This window comes from Ascaphus truei, chromosome 11 (assembly GCF_040206685.1).
Source record: "Ascaphus truei isolate aAscTru1 chromosome 11, aAscTru1.hap1, whole genome shotgun sequence".
In the NCBI taxonomy this organism is placed as follows: Eukaryota; Metazoa; Chordata; class Amphibia; order Anura; family Ascaphidae; genus Ascaphus; species Ascaphus truei.
The window spans coordinates 56,607,946-56,631,997 of NC_134493.1; the positions used below are offsets into that span (position 1 = coordinate 56,607,946).

Consider the following 24,052-nt stretch of genomic DNA (forward strand, 5'->3'; position numbering starts at 1 on the left):
GTTGTTCAGCAGACAAAGTTCTAGTTTATTCTTAGGCGGTGATTATACCCAAACGCGCACACAGCGTCGCATGTAGCTGCACCGTGCGGCGCCAAAACAATTACCTTAGATCCAATCTAACGGCTTATACCGCAAGCGACGGTCGCGGTGCGCCGTACAGCAAGGCGGGCGGCTGGGGAAGAGATTGAGAATGTTTTTTGTGCCTGCCGTGTCACGTGAGCGGTTTAGCCAATGAGGGCGAACCGCTCACGGCCACGCCTCTGCCACGCCTCTGCCACGCCTCCAAGGCTCCTCTGCTCTCCCCCCCTCCCCCTCCCTCCCTAAGCCAACATCTGTTATGCATTAAAACCTAACTGTAATTCATCTCTTTTGGCTACATATGAATTCTAAATCTCAAAACATATTCTCATTCAATTGACCTGACATATGTTCTCATTCATACATTTTAATATAATAAACGGATTTCTAACACACATGAAAGCCCGTTATAAACCTGCATTTTTAGGAAAATATTGTGAAAAGCGTAAATAAGAAACACAGTCTGAGGTTATTTTGAAAACAGAATAACACGTGAATTTATTCAAGTCAAGTGCACAACGGAGACAGCTTCAAAACAAAAGCTCTCTCAACAATAAACATGGTATGCCATATATTTATACCCTAAATCCTAAAGCTCCACCCCTTTATGGGGGGGCTTGCACGTCACTAAACATTACCTCATTTTGTAATACATAACAATACTAAAGCTGATGTCATTTTGTAATACATAATAATATTGTATAACTGCCTGTCAGCTAGAAACCATTCTGGGGTTAAATGGGATGTGGCTCTCCTACCACCTGGCATTTGTGTGAGAACTAGTTTCACTGCGAGAATCTAAGCTTATCTCATGGGTTCTCATAACCTTTAGCCTGTTTACACTTTCAATTTGAAGCTGATAGGATGAGGAAGGGTCAATAAATTTAGCTAGGAGCGAAAAAATTCCATTCCTGTTTCACACATTTGTTTATACAGAAATGTAACACAGAAATTAAGACTCACAGAGACAAGACAAGATGGCGGATTGAAATATTCACACAAAATGGCTTCATCCTAAATGCTGTTATGTTGTTATGCCAGACTCCCTAATATCTCATCTTTGTCAATATAATTTGTGCACATCCGAAGCCTTGTGCCGCAATAAGATCTGACTATAAGGCGGGATCCGAGCTGTGTATCACACTTTGGGGTGGAAGACTCTGATCTCCTCACGCTCATTCCCACAGGGAGAAAAGAACGGGAAGAGACGCTCATTAAACAACCACGTAAATGTATATAAATGGGACATGCTGCACGCATTGTAAAAGGACACCTGTCCTCCAGTGTAATCCACATACACACCAATCCTCTTGGGCTGGACCCCCAGCACCAGAACCTTGGGTGGGGACGATAGGGCTGAGTAAACACCATTTTTGGTGCGCTGGATGGTCCAATAACCTTCTTCTGGTGTCAGGGTGAAGTCCCCTTTCCTAATGCACCCCTCCCTTGCCACCCCTAGCTCCCATTCTACCTTCCCCCCAACGTCTACCTCCCAGTAATGCTTCCCCAAAGTGAATCCCCCAAATCCAAGAACGCAGACGTTTGGGAAATATCTCTTTGGGGTGTCTAACACTTTGACAATTTCTGTTTGGTACGATATGGTTGTGCGGTCTTCTGAGATGCGTAGGCACGGGTGACCAGTGTCTTGATCCAGAGTTACGTTGGATGTGCCTAATAAAATAAACACCTATTAATCGGATACAGAAACCTATAGACCACTTTATTATGCCCCCCACTGATAGTGACACAGAAATGAAGGGACCCGTTGCCCATTATTACTGTCCCTACAAGCTAGAAGTGAGTGACATTGAGAAAATGGTGAAAAGACATGGCTTATTGAGCCCGTCCTAATGTAAGGTGACAGTGACAGAGGATGTATGTCCGCTTACCTGGGTTGAGGATGGATCTCATTGCTTTCCATGCTGTGTACTGGATGGGACCACTGTACATTCCCCGGTTCAGTGTGGAACATTCCACCTTATTCAGTGCGTTGTCCTCCTCCGTCTGTTCCATGTGAAACCTGAGCAGAGACCCCCGTCCCCAGCAGGTCATTAACATTATGCTTTGGCCTGGAAATTAATAAGCGCTGGAAGGATTTGGGATACTCACTTATTTAGGAAGTCGTCAATGCCCTTGTGAGAAAACAAAAGAAAATAGGAATCAGGTTGTTTCCTATTGCACATGGACTTCTCCTCCTTATCATTTATCTGTCCCCCCAAAGCATGGCATTGTTATTACCACTGTTACATAGCACTCTCGTCCTTCCTTTCAAGGCTTCCTTCCTCTGTCTCATGTCTTCTCCTATTTCCATCTCTTACCATAAGAAAGTCCTTTACGTCCGTCATGTTTTTCTTGGCTTGTGAGCTAGTGATGGTCTCCTGCATCTTCTGGCTTTCCTGCCTCAGGTTGGTGAGATTTCTCTCCATGCCCATCATGGTTGCCGTCTGCTCTTGCCTCAGCTGCCCTTTTAGTTTCTGCTCCTGCACCTGCAGGTGGTTATGGAGATCCTCAAACTGAGATGAAATGTGAGTCTCCAGTTGGCGGCCGCTCATCTGGGAATGGGGACAACACAAGCGACATGAGAGAGAGCACAGCCCGAGCCTGTTTACTTCTCTCATTCTAGGCCGCGCGTATAGTGCCCGCGACAGGACAGGTGACGTCACCCATTGCCGCTAGCAAAAGTTATATTCCGCTTTGCGGTGGCGTCACGGGCGTACTGGCATTTGATTGGTTCAGGGGCTGTCACATGAGGCAACAGCCCTTGAAAAATCAAATATTGCCAGCTACCAAAATTTGCGTTGCAACGTCGCTCGCACATGGTGGCAATGCATTTGTTTTTGGGCGACATCGCATCGCCGTCACCCGTCGCGGGCACTATACGCGCAACCTAAGGGGTCCATCACAGCCACCAGTCTCAATGACCCCTCTCCACCTCCGTCTCTGACTAAACCCCACGTTTTGCAATAACTGAATCATTTATCACCGTGAACAGCCCAGATGGGAGTGAGATACTCAGTCACCTCATGCTCTCTGATCTCTCGTTCCTGTTTTCTGACGGTTTGCTGAAGGTGTTGGAGTTTGGTTTCCAGTGGGGTAATAACACTGCCCAGCTGATCCTGTGTGAGACACACAAACCATTGTAGATATTTTTGTTAGGAATATCCTAAGACCTACATCTGTAATGACAGGATCTATACCCCCATCTCTCCTTTAGACTCCCAGAGTCAGCTCCTTGGGGCCTTAGGTGAATCACTTTATCTCCCTGTGCCACAGGTACCAACAATTACATTGTACTTTCTTCAGGACAAGGACCTTCAACACATGTGTATTTATAGAGCTGTGTGCACTGTGAGCACTATATAAGAAAAAGTCCTATTTGTGTTAATATTGAAACATTTTCCCTGGCCCGTCCAATCAGTGAGGTACCAGTGTTTGTATTCTAACAGGTGTATATCTCTAGAGGTTTTGTTCTATTCCCACAGAAGTGCTACCCTAAACCTGTGAGGCAGCAGTGACATCCCTGAAGCTCACAGTGGTTACCTTGTATAGGTCAACAGCCTCCTGTAGAGGTAGGAAGGTGTGCTGGGTGTGTTTGAGTGAGTCCCTGCACACCATGCAGCCCATCACCCCACAGTCCAGGCAGAAGAGGTGGAACTTCTTCCTATGCTCCGCACATTTTTCCATCCTATCCAGTGTCAGCCGGCTCACCAGGCTCTCCAGCAAAGTGTTAGGGGTTGGGATTTCCTCCTCCCTCAACATCCCCCGGCAGAGAGGACAACTCCGGTATGAACCTCCCCCTCTCCAGGCACCTTCCAGGCAGACCTGGCAGAAGCTGTGACCACATCGAAGTATCATGGGATTATTGAAGAGCTCCATACAGATCGAGCAGGTCAGCTCCTCAGATATGCCCAGAGAGGACATGGTATCTGTGTGACTGAGAAAGAGATATCTTACATTATCTAAGATAATTTACCTCTTTAATGGGACTGGCCACTGTTTAACATCTCCCCCCTTCTGTGGGACCAGTAACCGCTAAACATCTCACCCTGTCTATGGGACTAGTAATCCCTTAACCTCTCCCCCCTTCTGTGGGACCAGTAACCGCTAAACATCTCAACCCTGTCTATGGGACTAGTAATCCCTTAACCTCTCCCCCCTTCTGTGGGACCAGTAACCGCTAAACATCTCATCCAGTCTATAGGACTAGTAATCCCTTAACATCTCTCCCATGCTGTGGGACCAGTAACCGCTAAACATCTCACCCAGTCTATGGGACTAGTAATCCCTTAACCTCTCCCCCCTTCTGTGGGACCAGTAACCGCTTAAACTCTCACCCAGTCTATGGGACTAGTAATCCCTTAACCTCTCCCCCCTTCTGTGGGACCAGTAACCGCTAAACATCTGACCCAGTCTATGGGACTAGTAATCCCTTAACCTCTCCCCCCTTATGTGGGACCAGTAACCGCTTAAACTCTCACCCAGTCTATGGGACTAGTAATCCCTTAACCTCTCCCCCAGGCTGTGGGATCAGTAACCGCTTAAACTCTCACCCAGTCTATGGGACTAGTAATCCCTTAACCTCTCCCCCAGGCTGTGGGACCAGTAACCGCTTAAACTCTCACCCAGTCTATGGGACTAGTAATCCCTTAACCTCTCCCCCCATTTGCAGAACCGTTGACTAGTGATGTGCAAAACATTTCAGCACATTTGTAAACATGGAGAATATCAGCTGTTTAAGCACTACAACATTTCGAGAAATACCAACATCGGCCCATTAATGCCATTAACTGCCGAAAGGTCACCCAAAAAGTAATTAGAAAAAATCTAATTCTCTTCCGGGAACCATGAGACACCTATATCTCTGAGTGTTTATCACTTTCCTCAGACTGAAGCAATGCTACAAGGGCACTCCACTTGTACCCAATGTACCCCATGTACCCAATATACAAGTGGGGGTAGAGGGAGTAACCGCGACACTGATCTAATGATACCATCACCACCACCATCCCTCCTCATTCTCGATTCTTCATCTGTAGATCATTTGCCTCTTCCCCAGATAACTCACATTTCCGCAGAACTAGGAGAAATCTAACCACTTCAATGGCGGAATCCACTTCTTGCCACTTATTTGCCTTGCTGCGGATCCGTGTCTGTCTGCCCCTTCCTATTGTGTCCCTTTGTGTATAGGTCTCGCATTGAATCTTGTTCGTGAGTGTCGTTTCACTTTGTTAATGTGTTTGTGTGTTTCTGGGTACGTGTCTGAAAAGGCGTGTACTGTCTGTTTCTTCACTCAGTGTGCGTGAGTGCTGCCAGGCAGGTGGTGCACATCTCACAGGGTGTGTCTTTCATTATCTGGACAGAAAGTGAAACGTACATGTCACCTCTCACTGTGACACAGACTATGTCACCTCTCACTGTGACACAGACTGAGCTGATCACATCCCTCTGCCAGAGAACACAGCCGCACTTCAAAACATGGCAGCTGGGAATATCTCTGGAGACCTCAACTGCACCCTGTGCAACCACATCTTCACCGAGCCTGTGCTTGTCCCTTGTGGACACAACTTTTGTCGTGCCTGCCTGCAGAGAGAGTGGACATCTGTGGATGGAGAGAGCAGTGGAGGGGATGTGAGGTGCCCCATCTGCAGGCAGGAATGTCCTGGGGGGGACTATTCCCCAAACTGGGTATTGGCTAATTTGGTGGAGATAGTAAAAAGAACAGCAACCCAGGAGAAGAGGCAGAGGGGAGAGGGACAGGAGCAGCTCTGTGAGGAGCATGGCAAGAAAAAGTGTCTGTTCTGTCTCCAGGACAAGACGATGTGCTGCTTGGTGTGCCGGGATTCCACCCAACACGCCCAGCACCCCTTCCTACCACTGCAGGAAGCAGCCACAGCCATGAAGGTGAGGCAGCATGGGACCACATTCACTAAACGGCGGCAATATTACGGAGACAGGGATGTATCATAATACATGTTATTGTGCTAAGATTAAATGTGCAATCAGATTATTTGTGCAGTCCCCTGTATAACAGGGCAGTGAGGGGGCAGCAGGATGTTTGGGTGTATAGGGAGGGGTATAACAGGGCAGTGAGGGGACAGCAGGGTGTTGGGGTGTATAGGGAGGGGTATAACAGGGCAGTGAGTGGGCAGCAGGATGTTGGGGGGTATAGGGAGGGGTATAACAGGGCAGTGAGGGGGCAGCAGGGTGTTGCGGTGTATAGGGAGGTGTTTAACAGGGCAGTGAGGGGGCAGCAGGATGTTGGGGTACATAGGGATGGTATAACAGGGCAGTGAGGGGGCCGCAGGATGTTGGGGGGTATAGGGAGGGAAATAACAGGGCAGTGAGGGGGGCAGCATAATGTTGGGGTGTATAGGGAGGGGTATAACAGGGCAGTGAGGGGGCAGCAGGGTGTTGGGGTGTATAGGGAGGGGTATAACAGGGCAGTGAGGGGGCAGCAGGATGTTGGGGTGTATAGGGAGGGTATAACAGGGCAGTGAGGAGGCAGCAGGATGTTGGGGTGTATAGGGAGGGTATAACAGGGCAGTGAGGGGGACAGCAGGATGTTGGGGAGTATAGGGAGGGGTATAACAGGGCAGTGAGGGGGGCAGCAGGATGTTGGGGTGTATAGTGAGGGGTATAACAGGGCAGTGAGGGGGCAGCAGGGTGTTGGGGTGTATAGGGAGGGGTATAACAGGGCAGTGAGGCGGCAGCAGGATGTTGGGGTGTATAGGGAGGGGTATAACAGGGCAGTGAGGGGGGCAGCAGGATGTTGGGGTGTATAGGGAGGGGTATAACAGGGCAGTGAGGGGGCAGCAGGGTGTTGGGGTGTATAGGGAGGTGTATAACAGGGCAGTGAGGGGACAGCAGGATGTTGGGGTGTATAGGGAGGGGTATAACAGGGCAGTGAGGGGGCAGCAGGATGTTGGGGTGTATAGGGAGGGGTATAACAGGGCAGTGAGGGGGGCAGCAGGATGTTGGGGTGTATAGGGAGGGGTATAACAGGGCAGTGAGGGGGCAGCAGGATGTTGGGGTGTATAGGGAGGGGTATAACAGGGCAGTGAGGGGGCAGCAGGATGTTGGGGTGTATAGGGAGGTGTATAATAGGGCAGTGAGGGGGCAGCAGGGTGTTGGGGTGTATAGGGAGGGGTATAACAGGGCAGTGAGGCGGCAGCAGGATGTTGGGGTGTATAGGGAGGGGTATAACAGGGCAGTGAGGGGGGCAGCAGGATGTTGGGGTGTATAGGGAGGGTATAACAGGGCAGTGAGGGGGCAGCAGGATGTTGGGGTGTATAGGTATGAGTATAACAGGGCAGTGAGGGGGCAGCAGGATGTTGGGGTGTATAGGGAGGGTATAACAGGGCAGTGAGGGGGGCATCAGGATGTTGGGGAGATAGGGAGGGGTATAACAGGGCAGTGAGGTGGGATATATGGTGTGTATTGTGCAGTGCTGAATCTAACCATATATCCACAAACAGAAATCTAACACACAGATTTAGTGACAATAATGGTTATAACAAATGAAGATATAAGTTGGCTAATAACCATATATCAGAGGTCGTGAATCTGCTGCAGCTGTGCTCAAATCCCTCTCCGTTTCAGGCAGCTGGTCTATGAAAAGGTAAGGAAGAAAAGAAACCAATAGTGCAGGTCCTGTCATTACAGATGTAGGGCGAAGGATATTCCTAGCAAAAATATCTACAATGGTTTGTGTGTCTCACACAGGATCAGCTGGGCAGTGTTATTACCCCACTGGAAACCAAACTCCAACACCTTCAGCAAACCGTCAGAAAACAGGAACGAGAGATCAGAGAGCATGAGGTGACCGAGTATCTCACTCCCATCTGGGCTGTTCACGGTGATAAATGATTCAGTTATTGCAAAACATGGGGTTTGGTCAGAGACGGAGGTGGAGAGGGGAGATTGAGACTGGTGGCTGTGATGGGCCCATTAGGCTGCGTCCATGCTGCCTTAAGGCAATGATAGCAGCGTCCATAGACCGCGTGGGCGACAGCAGGAGGGGGCACGCGGTGCACGAGGAATAAGTTCAATCTGATTCCTCGGCGTGACGGGCAGTTTACGTGAGCGGTTCGCCAATGAGGGCGAACCAACTCCGTGACGGGACAGACACACCCCATGACATGCCCCCTACAGCGCGTCTAAGGCCTCGTTCAGGGTGCCAGCTGCAGGAGTTGGAGGGAGGGCGGGAGGGCGGCAGTTTGCTGGGCGATCTGTGTTTATCCCCCAGCAGACTTTTCAGCGTTCGGGAGGGGGCGGGGTTACACACAGCAGGGTAAGTATCCAAGTTGCAGTCATGAAATCATTCCGAAGAATGATTTCATTGGCTGCCTTGGTCCCTGTGACGCTGCTGCAGCTCCAAGAAACGAAATTTTCGTTTATTGAAACTGTAGTCAGCTTCAACTCCTGGCTTCGGAGATAGGGCAGCTGCTACCCTGACAACCAGTATTCAAATTGAATACTTTGTTTCTCACGGCAGCACGCACGGCAGCACGCCCTCCCTCCGAAGCCTGCACCCTGAACGAGGCCTAACTTGGCCACAAAATGCTCCCGATAAACGCGGGTGATGCCACATGCGCGCACGTCTCGGCGCGGTCTTTGACAGAGTGAAGTGAACAGGCTCAGGGGCTGTGCTCTCTCTCATGTCGCTTGTGTTATCCCCATTCCCAGATGAGCGGCCGCCAACTGGAGACTCACATTTCATCTCAGTTTGAGGATCTCCATAACCACCTGCGGGTGCAGGAGCAGAAACTAAAAGGGCAGCTGAGGCAAGAGCAGACGGCAACCATGATGGGCATGGAGAGAAATCTCACCAACCTGAGGCAGGAAAGCCAGAAGATGCAGGAGACCATCACTAGCTCACAAGCCAAGAAAGACATGACGGACGTAAAGGACTTTCTTATGGTAAGAGATGGAACTAGGAGAAGACATGAGACAGAGGAAGGAAGCCTTGAAAGGAAGGACGAGAGTGCTATGTAACAGTGGTAATAACAATGCCATGCTTTGGGGGGACAGATAAATGATAAGGAGGAGAAGTCCATGTGCAATAGGAAACAACCTGATTCCTGTTTTCTTTTGTTTTCTCACAAGGGCATTGACGACTTCCTAAATAAGTGAGTATCCCAAATCCTTCCAGCGCTTATTCATTTCCAGGCCAAAGCATAATGTTAATGACCTGCTGGGGACGGGGTCTCTGCTCAGGTTTCACATGGAACAGACGGAGGAGGACGACGCACTGAATAAGGTGGAATGTTCCACACTGAACCGGGGAATGTACAGTGGTCCCATCCAGTACACAGCATGGAAAGCAATGAGATCCATCCTCAACCCAGGTAAGCGGACATACATCCTCTGTCACTGTCACCTTACATTAGGACGGGCTCAATAAGCCATGTCTTTTCACCATTTTCTCAATGTCACTCACTTCTAGCTTGTAGGGACAGTAATAATGGGCCACGGGTCCCTTCATTTCTGTGTCACTATCAGTGGGGTGCATAATAAAGTGGTCTATAGGTTTCTGTATCCGATTAATAGGTGTTTATTTTATTAGGCACTTCCAACGTAACTCTGGATCCAGACACTGGTCACCCGTGCCTACGCATCTCAGAAGACCGCACAACCATATCGTACCAAACAGAAATTGTCAAAGTGTTAGACACCCCAAAGAGATATTTCCCAAACGTCTGCGTTCTTGGATTTGGGGGATTCACTTTGGGGAAGCATTACTGGGAGGTAGACGTTGGGGGGAAGGTAGAATGGGAGCTAGGGGTGGCAAGGGAGGGGTGCATTAGGAAAGGGGACTTCACCTTAACACCAGAAGATGGTTATTGGACCATCCAGCGTACCAAAAATGGTGTTTACTCAGCCCTATCGTCCCCACCCAAGGTTCTGGTGCTGGGGGTCCAGCCCAGGAGGATTGGTGTGTATGTGGATTACACTGGAGGACAGGTGTCCTTTTACAATGCGTGCAGCATGTCCCATTTATATACATTTACGTGGTTGTTTAATGAGCGTCTCTTCCCGTTCTTTTCTCCCTGTGGGAATGAGCGTGAGGAGATCAGAGTCTTCCATCCCAAAGTGTGATACACAGCTCGGATCCCGCCTTATAGTCAGATCTTATTGCGACACAAGGCTTCGGATGTGCACAAATCATATTTTCCTAAAAATGCAGGTTTATAACGAGCTTTCATGTGGGGGAAAAAAAACCTCTGTGAAATCCTTGTGACTGGACGCAACGTATTTATCGAGCTGTAAAGTGGCCTCCCATTAAAGTGACTTTGGAAGCCACCAGAGGTTATATACTTATTTTAACAAGATTTACCAAATACTGTGTCTTGTTCATTTCCCTCCATATTTTGTGTGCCAGTTACATTGCCAAATATGAGCTGCCATTAACCTCAGACTTATAAATATATGCCATTTAGAAGCAAATCTGTTACACAATGTATATACTAAAGGGACAACTGACTGACTGCACGATGTGAATGAATTATTAGTATGGATCCTACAATTCCACTCACTGCATGTATGACAACTTATGTTTTAATGCATTCTCATTTTTACCTTATTTTTAACTGTATTTTATTATGCTTGATTAGATGTTTTTTAGCATAAATTACATGTAATGTTTTTGTGTATTCAGTCATGTGTTATAAGACTTAATTGACCCCATCAGCGATCTGTTTTCAGATAGCTGTTATATGTCTGCAACACAGCCTGTCAATCACTTCAACATATCCGCCCCCTTGTGGGAAGTGCCTTCATTTTTTACGTATATAAGTAATGTTCCAACTAAGCTCCACCACCCCTGAGGAAGTGACGTTCCGTCACGAAACGCGTAGGGAGGAGGAGCTTAGAGTTGTGTGTGCCTGTTCAGCAACTGTAGCCGCCCGACGCCAGAGAAGAGACGTCAGCCGCTGACGTCACCAATGGCGAGTCGCGGGAGTGCTCATGCACGCTAGTCAGCTGATCTCCGTGCATTTCGGGTTGGATACAGGTTGCGGACGGCATTCGTGAGTTGTTTGGCTACCTCATACACATTGTAAGTGTGGGTAGTTTGTTGTTTTTATCTTTTATTAAAAGTGTAGTTACATATTACACTAGGCTGTGTCCTTTTCCATTTATCATCGGGTGTCGCTGCCATTTGTGTGCCCCGTGAGCCCTGAATACCAACTGAAGGGGAACCATCCGGTCAGGCCACGTGGGGTCCGTGGAAGATCGAGGAGACGTGGCACAAGCACAGATTCTATCCCGTCTGAGCAAGATTAACCTCTTGTAAGTAGGGTTTCTTACGTTTTAGATAAGTGTCGTTGCTTTAAGTACTGGGCAAATGGTGTGTCCGCTGTTTATTTCTCAGAATACCCTCGGAGATATGCCACAGGGACACCCCCACTTATCTAAGACATTTCTTGGTGACTCCATCATCCCACCCGGATTTTGTCTCATATCTAAGGACTGACATTTGGACTACGGTATCTTGGACACCATTTTATTCACTAGCGCCGGGGAACGCATATTTTGTGTTTATAATATTTACCTGGTGCTTTGCCATACGATGCCTTAAAACGGATGCCCCCAAGTATAAGGTGTCCTATGGAATAGCCCCGCTTAGTAATATGTCCCCGTATCTGGACTTACAGACACTAAGCGAGACTAACAGAAAATCAGTGCAAACGTACCGAAGAAATGTTAAATGGTCTGAGAATGGATAATGGATGGAGGTTCTCAGTAATAATAATAATATGTGATTGTTCTCTGTCCAGCACACAGCTTGTGTAGGAATGGGCGACCTCCGGTGGCTATGCTGGAAGACAGGTTGTGTAGGAATGGGTGACCTCCAGTGGCTATGATGGAAGACGGGTTGTGTAGGAATGGACGACCTCCAGTGGCTATGCTGGAAGGCAGGTTGTGTAGGAATGGGCGACCTCGAGTTGCTATGCTGGAAGACAGCTTGTGTAGGATCGTGTGACCTCCGGTGGCTATGTTGGAAGGCAGGTTGTGTAGGAATGGGCGACCTCCAGTGGCTATGCTGGAAGACAGCTTGTGTAGGAATGGGCGACCTCCAGTGGCTATGCTGGAAGACAGGTTGTGTAGGAATGGGCGACCTCCAGTTGCTATGCTGGAAGACAGCTTGTGTAGGAATGTGTGACCTCCAGTGGCTATGCTGGAAGGCAGGTTGTGTAGGAATGGGCGACCTCCAGTGGCTATGCTGGAAGACAGCTTGTGTAGGAATGGGGACCTCCAGTGGCTATGCTGGAAGACAGCTTGTGTAGGAATGTGTGACCTCCAGTGGCTATGCTGGAAGACAGGTTGTGTAGGAATGGGCGACCTCCAGTGGCTACGCTGGAAGACAGGTTGTGTAGGAATGTGTGACCTCCAGTGGCTATGCTGGAAGACAGGTTGTGTAGGAATGGGCGACCTCCAGTGGCTATGCTGGAGGACAGGTTGTGTAGGAATGGGCGACCTCCAGAGGCTATGCTGGAAGACAGGTTGTGTAGGAATGGGCGACCTCCAGTGGCTATGCTGGAAGACAGTTTGTGTAGGAATGGGCGACCTCCAGTGGCTATGTTGGAAGGCAGGTTGTGTAGGAATGGGCGACCTCCAGTGGCTATGATGGAAGACAGGTTGTGTAGGAATGTGTGACCTCCAGTGGCTATGCTGGAAGACAGCTTGTGTAGGAATGGGCGACCTCCTGTGGCTATGTTGGAAGGCAGGTTGTGTAGGAATGGGCGACCTCCAGTGGCTATGATGGAAGGCAGGTTGTGTAGGAATGGACGACCTCCAGTGGCTATGCTGGAAGACAGCTTGTGTAGGAATGGGCGACCTCCAGTGGCTATGCTGGAAGACAGGTTGTGTAGGAATGTGTGACCTCCAGTGGCTATGCTGGAAGACAGGTTGTGTAGGAATGGGCGACCTCCAGTGGCTATGTTGGAAGACAGGTTGTGTAGGAATGGGCGACCTCCAGTGGCTATGCTGGAAGGCAGCTTGTGTAGGAATGGGCGACCTCCTGTGGCTATGTTGGAAGGCAGCTTGTGTAGGAATGGGCGACCTCCAGTGGCTATGCTGGAAGACAGGTTGTGTAGGAATGGGTGACCTCCAGTGGCTATGCTGGAAGACAGGTTGTGTAGGAATGTGTGACCTCCAGTGGCTATGCTGGAAGACAGCTTGTGTAGGAATGGGCGACCTCCAGTGGCTATGCTGGAAGACAGGTTGTGTAGGAATGGGTGACCTCCAGTGGCTATGCTGGAAGACAGGTTGTGTAGGAATGTGTGACCTCCAGTGGCTATGCTGGAAGACAGGTTGTGTAGGAATGGGTGACCTCCAGTGGCTATGCTGGAAGACAGCGTGTGTAGGAATGGGCGACCTCCAGTGGCTATGCTGGAAGACAGGTTGTGTAGGAATGGGCGACCTCCAGTGGCTATGCTGGAAGACAGGTTGTGTAGGAATGGGTGACCTCCAGTGGCTATGCTGGAAGACAGGTTGTGTAGGAATGTGTGACCTCCAGTGGCTATGCTGGAAGACAGGTTGTGTAGGAATGTGTGACCTCCAGTGGCTATGCTGGAAGACAGCTTGTGTAGGAATGGGCGACCTCCAGTGGCTATGCTGGAAGACAGGTTGTGTAGGAATGGGCGACCTCCAGTGGCTATGCTGGAAGGCAGGTTGTGTAGGAATGGGGACCTCCAGTGGCTATGCTGGAAGACAGGTTGTGTAGGAATGGGCGACCTCCAGTGGCTATGCTGGAAGACAGGTTGTGTAGGAAACCCTTCCCAGCAGTAATCTTCTGTCTGCCCAGCTTCCGAGCCTGGCACCTCAGGGGTATGCTGCTGCTACAGCCTGTGCTAGACAGAATATAAGACTCAATCAGCACAATAACATTGGCATTGCTGCAGTTATCCCTTTAAATTCTAGTTTGCAAACAGGCTACTGCTAGTCAGCGAAGAAACTGCGGGACAATCCAGCAATCCGTGTTCTGGGGCACTGCATTATTTGCAAAGAAAAGAGACTTCAAGAAACCATCAAGGTGATGGACGTGTGTGTGTACACACTGCTCTCAATGCACAGCAATGTGAGGAAGGACGTGTGTGTACACACTGCTCTCAATGCACAGCAATGTGAGGAAGGACGTGTGTGTGTACACACTGCTCAGCAATGTGAGGAAGGACGTGTGTGTACACACTGCTCTCAATGCACAGCAATGTGAGAAGGACGTGTGTGTACACACACTGCTCTCAATGCACAGCAATGTGAGGAAGGACGTGTGTACGTACACTGCACAGCAATGTAAAGACTTGGGTGCGTGTACAAAATCTTACATCTACCCAGACTGAACTCTATTAGAGGCAACTAACTTTGGCAGTTGGCGGCCAAGCCCGCTTCGGAAGCGCACGGTGAAGAATACTTCCGGGAGATTTCCCTGTTGTGTATTGGTTGTGTGTTGTGCCTTCTGGGACATTTTATTCATCCATTTATACAAAAGGTCACTGACGAAGTTGAGACATTAGGGGGTCTGACATAACAGCATTAGGCTCAAAACAGCCATTTTGTTTGACTATTTTCAGTCCGCCGTCTTGTCTGTGAGTTTTAATGTCATCATTCTATGTGAAGAAATCTGTGAGAAGTGGAGAAGGGAAGGTTTTCGCTCCTAGCTGACTTTACTGATCATTCCTCATCCAATCAGCTTCCAAATTGAAAGTGTAAACAGGCCAGATATTATGAGAAAGCCTCACTAGTAGTCCAAGATAAACTGTTTCTCATACAATGTGGCAAGTGGCAGAACTGACATCACATTTAACCCCATAATGGTTTTTAGCTAACATAGTTATTCAGTATTATGTATTACAAAATGAGGTAATATTAGTGACATGCAAGCCCCCCCATAAAGGGGTGGAGCTTTAGGTTTTAGGGTATAAATATATGGCATACCGTGTTATTGGGGGGGAGAGCTTTTGTTTTGAAGCTGTCTCCGTTGTGCACTTTACTTGAATAAATTCACGTGTTATTCTGTTTCAAAATAACCTCAGACTTTTATTTACGCTTCTCATCACAAAAGGTATTTCCGCTCACAAAGCGTTTGTTATGAATACAAAAATGTCCGTCACTGCCAAGATGTGTCATGATTTGCACTATTTGTGACACATTAGATTGGTGCAAATATGTATTTAGTACATATATTTTTACACCTATGATGAATAAATTGAGATTTTTTTTTTTTTAAAGAACAAGGTGCCCCCCCACTGTCATATTATGGATTATTTGATGAACGTGGATTGTCCCAAATTAACAGCTGGTTTCCACTGGTTATTAACCAGTGTTCTGTCTGGTTTAAAACCGGTTAAGAGACACCCATATTACAATTTCTGAAAACAATTCAACTGAAGAAAACATAAGGAATACACAACAAAGGGATATTTTTATCAGCCACTTTATTTCCAAAAATTAAAAGTCAGAAATGGATGAAAGTAGCTACATTCACAATACAGCAATGTTGCTAACCTACAAAATGTACAACAATACCGCGACTATTGCAAATTCACATGACAAAAAAAAGGTAAAAAATATTAACTGTATTTGTGAGGAACTGCAACTGGTATATCTGGAGACAGAATGAACATTCAAAGACTTCGATGTTTGAGCCCTGCAGACAACTGACCCTAAACAAGACTTGTATTTAGCCTGGATCTGGGCAGGGCTGCAAAAGGACAACCTATAGCCCAACACGCAGGCAGAATGGCAGAGTGATCCCATCTCATTTGCCAAACTGCCACTTTGCTGGTGATGGGGCAGCAATGCAGCCAAGGGGTTAATACCGACCTACAGTAAATTAACTCGGATATTCTAGATGGATGCAAATAAAAAGAAGGAAGTGAAACGAACAGGCTTGAATCCGCAGTAATAGAGGGCGACAGCATAAAAATATAACTAAGCAGTTTGCATGCACAGGTGCGATTAAGTTTATTCCGCAAATGCGGCCGTTCGATGTTTGCTTTCACATGACTCATGCCTGCCTTTCCCTCGCTGGCACCAGCCCCTCTCTGGTTACTGAGCCCCACAGAAGTATACACGGAGGAACACAATGTCAAAGGAAATGCAATAAAACAGATGTCAAAGATTTGAGGACGTTCGGGCAAGGTAAAAAAAAAGGGGGTTGTTGATTTTGTTAGCTACCGCCAGTTTGGCTGCTGTATCTGATTGTTTTAAGCAGAGGGAAGCCTGGAAGTGAGGGGGAACTGCTATGCGTAGGAAATGAATGTGGTGGAATGTTGGGGAGGAGACACTAAAGCTCATAGAAGGATCACGCAAGGTTTCTCAATGTAACCACCCTGCCCCCTTTCCTTCCCCCGTGACCCTCAAACCGTTGCCCTCTATGGCCACCCCCTCTGTACTAGGCGTGGACAAGGCGCAGGGGCTCCGCGTTCCTCCCGGAGTCGTGCAGGAACGGAGACAGGTACGGGTACAGCTTCTCGTTGAAGGTTGCGTTGAAGGTATAGATGGATGTCATGTCGTCCGCGTTGTAGAAAGACACTTGGCCTCCCTCGTAATCCACATAGACTCCGATTCTCCGGGGTCGAGATGTCAGGTTCAGGGACCTGGAGGGAGACTCGAGTGCCTTGTAGGCGTTGCCGTTCCTCAGCCAGATGGCCCAGTAGCCGTTCTTGGGGTTGAGCTTGATCTTGCCCTTGCGGTTGCTGGATTCGCTTGCCATGCCTACGTCCCAAGCAGTCTTGTCTCCCACCTCCACCTCCCAGTAGTGGCGGCCCGAGTCGAATCCCTGAGACCCCAGCACAAGGATGCACTGGCTGAAGCGCTTGGGGTTGTCAGGAAGAGGGAGCTTGGTGTCTCCGTACTTGACACTGGTCAGCCCATCAGACAACAGGAGGTTGGGGTGAGCAGTGCTAGGGTCCAACATCATGGGGGACAGGTCTGAGGGGGCAGAAGGCAGGCTTATTAGAGTCAGACAGCCACACCAATTGGTAAGCAACCACCACCTGTAGCTACATGACCGACTGTACAATATAACAGGAATGAGCTTGAGCCATTGGAAGATTATATTTATCAAAACCTGCCTGATGTCTCATGCCATTGCTAAATAGAAATAGAAAATTTTCCCGGGGGGGGGGAAACACCATTCTTCTATAGTCCACAAACCAACACACACAACTGGGTCTGATCTCTCAGAACTGAGATTACCCTTCATACTTCCTATGTGATGCCCTACTCCTGTGATAGACACCAGAATCGGGGATTATTAAAGAAATTTTATATGTAAGTTACTAATTTTATTATTTGTTGCTAATACAATATCTATCTCTCATCTTGGTGCGCTTTTGTGTTTTTTCTTGTTTCACACAACTGATTCACAACTAAAATATTCATCTAATCGTAAATCAGATCAGCCCCATTACCGACTAAATGTCCCCTCGATACACATTGTGGCTTTGGTCACCACAAAAAGACGTTTCGATTTCTTTAATTCTGTTGTGCAAAGTGTTTATAATTACGAGTACCCAGGGAAGGGGTTTGCTTTCCAAGGCTCAGAAGGTATCACAGGGTGTGCAGCATGTACAGGGCCAATCTCAAACATTACCGTTTCTTTGCTTTATCTCACGACTAAGACATTTTTGAGTGCAGAAAATGTAACACGAATAGTAACTTGTCCTATTATTGGCTCCTTCATTTATCGTCTCCCTGCAGTGTTATCAATGCTATGAAATAATGATTACAGCGGGGAGCAGGGAATACTTACATGGGGTGATGAAAGATTTAATTTCCTTCCACACAATGTACTGGATAGGTCCTTTGAAGGTTCCCTGACACAACTCCTTAGAGAGCAGGGTATTACCAGATGTTACCACCGCTCTCTGCTGCTCCAGGCACCTGGGGGAGAGGTAAAGTATATAGATATATACACACACATCTATTGCCTCTAGGGGAATCGAATGGTGCACACCAACCCTTAGGATACCAGACAATAATTTACTGCTTTACAGGCAGGGCAGGCTTTACTTGTAATGTGTTGCCTTCATTGCCAGGAAGGCATTCACCCACCGACTGATGTGCATGAAATGAATGCACCTTCCAGTAGGGACACCAGAAAAAGGCACTGCTGCCTTGGTGAAGCGCAGGGGTGGGAAACTCAAGCACCACCAACAGGTCCGTATTTCAGGATATCCCAGCTTCAGCACAGGTGGCTGTCATTGACTGTCACTGAAGTGGCCAACACCAGTCCTCAAGGGCCACCAAAAGGTCTTTGACAGAGCCCCTGTGCTGAAGCAGGGAGATCCTGAAAACCTGACCTGTTGGTGGCCCTTGAGGACTGGAGTTGGCCGTCCCTGCGCTAGCTGCTATTGATGAATAATGCAGTGACAATGTCAGACCAGGACATGCTGTTTATCTGCAGCTTGAAATAATAGCCAGGAAGTAGAATACAATTCGATACAAGTCCTTCCTGTTAGTCACACTGAGACAGAGGCTGGAGTTTACGCTTTAAAGAATACATTTAATTGTATACTTACTTCTCAATGAAAGCTTTGATGTCCTGCACATAAAGAGAAAAACGCATATTAGATAATAAAATAGGTAATTGAAACCAGAACAGAAAGAAATGCTACATTACTACTAAATGTTATACATATAATCAAAGCTAAAGTGCTGTAAATGTAGTCTTAAAATGATGGTGTATTGCTGATAGTTTGCAAATTCCAAGTTCCCATCAGACATTTTTTCCTAGTGGGAACCCTTTAGCCGGCGCTCAGGCATGTGCGGGGGACATTAGCGTAACTGCCCTAATGACGCGGGGGCAGCAGCTCTTACCGTGAGGAAGGAGATGGAGTCCTTGTCGTTCACTCTCTGGTTGGCCACAGAGATGGTCTGTTGGATGTCGTCTCTGTTCTCCTGCATCTTGATCATATTCTGCTCCATGTCCTGCAGCAGGTTATCGCCCTGCGCCTGCAGATGCTGCAGCAGTTTCTCCTCACGCTCCTTCAGGAAGTTGTGCAGCTTCTCAAACTCAGACACGATGTGCTGCTTGTACTCACTCACATTGTCCTGAGGAACACAAGGTACAGGGGGAAGAATTTAGGGCTGCAGGTTCATACATTCTCTCCAGAGTGGAGGCGGTGCTGAACGTCCCTTTCAGGGGGGAAAAGGACAAACGTTGTTTTATGTAAAAGAATAACACCTCGAGAGGCCCCAATGAACATATATGGGAGACTTCCAATACACGCTAAAATGAATTTCGGTGTGTCTAATAATCGCACTGAAAATCAACAGATTTGTATTTACATAGGGACTAGGATGGAGGGGAATCCTGAGAAAGCAAGAGATACAGGATTGAATTGGCTGCCTTTCCATTTAATACAATGTTGATTCTATGCCTGTACAATGGCCACTCACTTTGTGCTGCAGGATCTTGTCATTCTGCTGGCTTGTCAGCTGCTCAATCACTTTCAAGGAGGCTTCCAGTGGGGCCAAAATGGAAGACAGCTCTTCCTGCCGGGAGCAGAGATTAATGGGTTAAACGCAGCACTGCTGGGATTACAACCATTTTCCTACATACTATTTACTGCAATGCAATCATATCTTGTCTGGTCCCTTGATTTTATTTCCACCTCAATTCCGATTTAGTGTTTAATGGCCAAATCAAGAGCAAGGCCCTCCAGCTCACCGTCATACCCTCGCTGAAAAATATTTACTCTTTAAATATACTGGAAACGATCAGAAATACTGAAAACTATTTTTTGCACTTTAAATATTCATGGACTAAAAATGTTATTTTACTACATTATACATAAAACCCATCAAGTAACCCTAAACTGGTCTTGCTAACTGACAACATGCTTGTGGAATACGCCCCCGGTAGCATTCTGCCTCATACACTTGCAATGTTCACGGCTCACCCTGTACACTCCCACAGCATCCAGGATGGGCAGGAAGTTATGGCTGGCATGTTTGAGGGAGTCACGGCAGATGACGCAGCCCAGTGTGCCATCGTCCTTGCAGTAAAGCTTCAGCCTCTCATCGTGCTCAGGGCAGTTCTCCAGCGGCCTTGTCTTCTTCTCCACAGTCTCCGTGGGGGTAGTGGCCGTCTTCTTGACCAGGTTGGCCAGGGCTCGGTTGGTAGTGCATTTGTTTTCGGAGATGACCTCCTTGCACTCCGGGCAGGAGAAGGACACCTGGCCTTCCCAGGCCTTTTCAATGCAGTTCCGGCAGAAGTTATGGCCGCACTCCACCATCACGGGGTCCTTGAAGAGTTCCAGACAAACCGGGCATGTCAGCTCCTCTGCAAAATCACCACCCGGTCCCACCATTGAGGTGTTTAATGCTGGCGCAGACTCCTGATCTTCAACCTTGGCTTCAACTTTCGTATCAACCTTGGCTTTCTATGGGGAGCAAATGATGAGTGAGAAAAGGGAGGTGTTACAATAAGGCACTAGGACCCTTCTCCACATTGGACGGAGCACTATGCATGGGTAAAATGGGTACGACAGTGGGTGGGGCCTAGCGGAACAATGAACAGAATCCCAATGCAAGGTGGTGTACTTTCACAGGGGAGCGTGTAGACAATGCAAGGTAGTGTACTTTCACAGGGGAGCGTGTAGACAATCAGAAAGAGGAGAGTTGGATTTCAAAGGGAAATTCAGACTAGATAGAAGCCAAATAAGAAGGGGTTTAGGATGTGTCTTGGTTCACAGAAAAGAGCACCTATAGAACCAGAGTCCATGCTTAGCATCTGCTTGAGCCGCAGGCACTTGTACCTTCCATGTGTCTTACCTGCTGAGGTGCATATGAACAAGGATCAGATACCTCCCCCAAAAAATGTATAAGATTATTTCCGCAGACAACTTTGTGACTGGAGAGAGACTGCGACCGCTTACAAACAGCTGCACACACTGGTGATATAAAGGCTTACTCGTTGAAGAGCTACCACAAGAAATATTCATTTGTCCCAAGCATTTTAGAATTCAGCAAGTTTCTATTGCTTTTGATAAAAAAGTTAAAGTTGCACATATACCAATGAAATTTTGTTGAATACACAATGTATCACATGTTACCATGACAGATTTGTATAAATGTTGTGATAAGCAGATGACATCTGAATCCTGGGTCTAAACATTAAGCTGTATAAATGAAAATAGTATTATAGAAATCACTTATTTTGGAGAAAACACATTTTCAAGTTCCCCCAAAGTAAGCAAGTTATCTACAATATCAAAAATAGAAACCGGGTCATATGAAACCCCATACAGGCTTGTTGCAGCAAGACCTGCAGATTCGACAAGGTTTCAAATGCTTGTGTAAACACCAGAACGGTTTCGGAGAAGTGGGCTCTGGATTTGCAAATGAAAGATTCTGAAGGAAAACAAAATAATAACTTGGCCTTTGGCTTCAACCACATTGAACGGTAGAGTGGGAAATAGGGCGCAGGAAAAAACAGCGCACCTCAAGAATGAAAGAGAAAAAACAATAGTGAAGCAAGTTCACAACAAGGCTTTTGATGAAGCAACGGTGAGATGCACTCACATGAAGAAAGTGCCTGAGCCCAGGCCCTTAAAGGTGTCCTTTCCTCCACACAGGATGGCTTGTGGAGGAAAGGAGGAAGTGATATATTAAGTGCCTGGGCCCAGGCACTTTCATGCAAGTGCATAGCTCACCTTTACCGATTTTTTCCTGGGCCCTATTTCCCCTGGAACTGGCACCAGGTTCCTCTTTCATGCAGCACTCATTTATTTATTTCCTTTATTATAGACCACCCCATTGATAGCGCTTCCATTGTATATTGCACCGAGTGGGAAAGAGCCTGCAAGAGAATGGTGTAGCATACAGAAACGCCTGATACAGCACAGAGCAAACAATGTCTACCAGTTTACTTAGCATGGCATGATTTCTATCACTCCCCCAACGCGGCGATTATAATGCCAAATTCCACACACCCTCTCCCATATGGACCAGAGTATAATAAGGTTATGGGAAGGGATATTTTGGGGAGAGCGGACGTGGAATACAGGGAGCCAGACACGGAGATCTCCTAGACCCAAGTCTGCAACATAAAACAAGAACACAAAACATGAATATCATTTCTATACCATAATGTTAAATAGATCTACTTGGCTCTTACAATTTAGTGACGTGTAAACATATACACAGCTAGACTACTTAATAGTTTGTAATAAAAAGTTTGATATACAAATCAAAACTTTATTTCCCAAAAAATAAAGGAGATCACAGTAATTTAATGTAAGAAATAACCAGATAAAAGCTTCACCAATAAATAGATAAAAGCCAAGTAGTCTGCGTACATTAACACTAGCAGGTGTGCAGCAGGGGGATCAGGACCAGCAATGCGAGTGTGTAGAAGCCCACTGAGAAATAAGAAAGGATTAGACTTGTTTTCCAGCAGGTAGGATGCACGCTATGGAGCGGCTTAATGGGTGTGAACATCCATGTCTTTCTGATAGGCAGCGTATAAACCAAGCTCCATTTATGAGGGATGTCAGGAGCGCACACAGGAAATAAGCCTCCTGAGCGGGAGGTCACACCTTGGAGGCTTTCCCCGGTCTGGGAACTTGGGTTAAACTAGTGGTGGGCATTTTATGGGCACATCACATGGCACCGTCAGTCACTAAGATGTAATGTCAACTAAATGCTTTTGACTAACACCAAAGAAATAAAAATAAATCTATCATTGCACTGGCAAATCAAGAAATGGTGCCGCATATGGGCCCAGGGGTAAGCCCTGGGGGTATGCCAGGACCCGCTTTTATATCAGACATCAGATTTAAGGCCCATCTATTGAGTTTCCACAAATCCGACACTAAAAAAATATATATAGAATAGGATTACAACATGACATACTTACACTGATACCCCCGAATGTAACAACTCTAAAAATAAAAATGGTTTGTTGCAGAAGTCGAGGGAACCTTGTTGCTCAATGTAAACCTCGCTCAATTCATATCGCCAAACCCCGTGAGTTCTGCAAATATTGTTTTTGCAGAAGTGGGTGGGAGGCCAAGAAGCAGCCTTAGCAAAGCAGTGTCACTGCGAACCACGAGAAGACCACAGGCCTTCTCATTCACTGGCATGCAGTGACTTCACCATGGGGTCAGCACAGTAGCATTGCACCCCCGCTGTGCAGAAGCAGCCAGCGGTTACTCTGCAGGAAGGCGCAAGGCACAGAATGTAGGATTTACGTTTCAGTAGACCGCTCTGCCGGGCACCATTTCCCCAGCTGGAGAAGACGGGTAAGCGGACCAAATTAGGTCTTGTGAAAGGGTATACGGCACCTGCCAATTGTGAGGTGTCCTCAACCGATAACCGTCACAGATTTATTAAATCCGTGTGGTGGAGCCTCGTCTGAGCTTTATAAGGGGTTACCAAGCTCGGAAGGGTTTCCAGAAGCAGCATTTTTTTGTTCAACATGAACACTCGTGACTGTACCTTACTGGCACTTTATAACAGTGAGTAAAGGGAATACCAATCAAGATGGTACAAGGCAATTTGGGAATAGGAATGGAGTGGCGCTAAAACAAACTGGTGCCAGGTTGAGCATGGCTATAAATCTGGGAAGAAATGGGATACAGGGCGATTAAGAAGAAGAATGAATGGAAGTGAAAACAGATTATTTTTTTTTATAAACAAAAACATCCAAACAGAATTTCTAGCAGACATCCATGAAGAAACTGAAAACTTCCATTTTAGAGGCCAAATGAATAGAAAGATGAGACGGGGGGAGGACCCTATCATTTACCAACTCATCGCAGGCAACAGTGGCGCGCCCTCTCTGAGGCTTGTGCTTATCAATTAGGAGAAGCATTTTGTGGCCAGACGAAACAGATAGAAACAGAGCCCATTGGAACCGGGCGCTGACCCTGGCAGCGCATTTACAAACCCTTCAGTTTGCGCAGCACGGCAGAGCAGCAGCCGGTAGAGTGGAACCTGACTGCACTGAACCTCTGGTTAC

General features: G+C 47.4%; 2 protein-coding genes and 1 long non-coding RNA gene across 5 annotated transcripts in view; 1 reads left to right on the plus strand and 2 right to left on the minus strand.

Moving 5' to 3' along the window:
* Positions 1–547: 547 nt before the first annotated feature.
* The window catches only part of LOC142462890 (uncharacterized), a 63,536-nt gene continuing 40,031 nt past the window's right edge, over positions 548–24,052 (minus strand). The window contains exons 13-27 of the mRNA XM_075565104.1: positions 19,989–20,471; positions 19,486–19,581; positions 18,904–19,137; positions 18,606–18,628; positions 17,837–17,967; positions 16,476–17,013; positions 12,435–13,779; positions 11,859–12,345; positions 8,697–8,823; positions 3,619–4,012; positions 3,099–3,194; positions 2,397–2,630; positions 2,188–2,210; positions 1,968–2,098; positions 548–1,749 (exon numbers count right to left, since the gene is read on the minus strand). Of these exons, the coding sequence (XP_075421219.1) occupies positions 1,217–1,749; positions 1,968–2,098; positions 2,188–2,210; positions 2,397–2,630; positions 3,099–3,194; positions 3,619–4,012; positions 8,697–8,823; positions 11,859–12,345; positions 12,435–13,779; positions 16,476–17,013; positions 17,837–17,967; positions 18,606–18,628; positions 18,904–19,137; positions 19,486–19,581; positions 19,989–20,471 (4,875 nt within the window). The 3' untranslated portion in view covers positions 548–1,216. The remainder of the gene's footprint in view (positions 1,750–1,967; positions 2,099–2,187; positions 2,211–2,396; positions 2,631–3,098; positions 3,195–3,618; positions 4,013–8,696; positions 8,824–11,858; positions 12,346–12,434; positions 13,780–16,475; positions 17,014–17,836; positions 17,968–18,605; positions 18,629–18,903; positions 19,138–19,485; positions 19,582–19,988; positions 20,472–24,052) is intronic.
* Positions 5,375–16,852, plus strand: LOC142463585 (nuclear factor 7, brain-like). 3 transcript variants are annotated; one of them, XM_075566529.1, is made up of 6 exons: positions 5,375–5,979; positions 7,801–7,896; positions 8,803–8,997; positions 9,184–9,206; positions 9,295–9,425; positions 9,644–16,852. In XM_075566529.1, the coding sequence occupies exons 1-6, from the start codon at positions 5,554–5,556 to the stop codon at positions 10,174–10,176; spliced, it is 1,404 nt and encodes a 467-aa protein (XP_075422644.1). In that variant the 5' UTR covers positions 5,375–5,553; the 3' UTR covers positions 10,177–16,852. The 3 variants fall into 3 exon arrangements, with proteins under 3 accessions (XP_075422644.1, XP_075422645.1, XP_075422643.1); XM_075566528.1 differs by having other exon boundaries at positions 5,378–5,979; positions 8,764–8,997; XM_075566530.1 differs by lacking the exon at positions 7,801–7,896 and having other exon boundaries at positions 5,376–5,979; positions 8,764–8,997.
* On the minus strand, positions 20,568–24,046 carry LOC142463590 (uncharacterized). The gene is made up of 2 exons (XR_012787460.1): positions 21,735–24,046; positions 20,568–21,625 (listed from the first exon to the last, which is right to left on the minus strand). It is a non-coding gene; the product is annotated as an uncharacterized LOC142463590 (long non-coding RNA).

Excerpts from the sequence above, each read along its gene's own strand:
- LOC142463585 (XM_075566528.1), top strand. The coding sequence starts at position 5,554 with ATGGCAGCTGGGAATATCTCTGGAGACCTCAACTGCACCCTGTGCAAC. Across the intron at positions 9,207-9,294 it reads ATTGACGACTTCCTAAATAA|GTTTCACATGGAACAGACGG; the intron begins GTGAGTATCCCA and ends GTCTCTGCTCAG. Across the intron at positions 9,426-9,643 it reads GAGATCCATCCTCAACCCAG|GCACTTCCAACGTAACTCTG; the intron begins GTAAGCGGACAT and ends TTATTTTATTAG.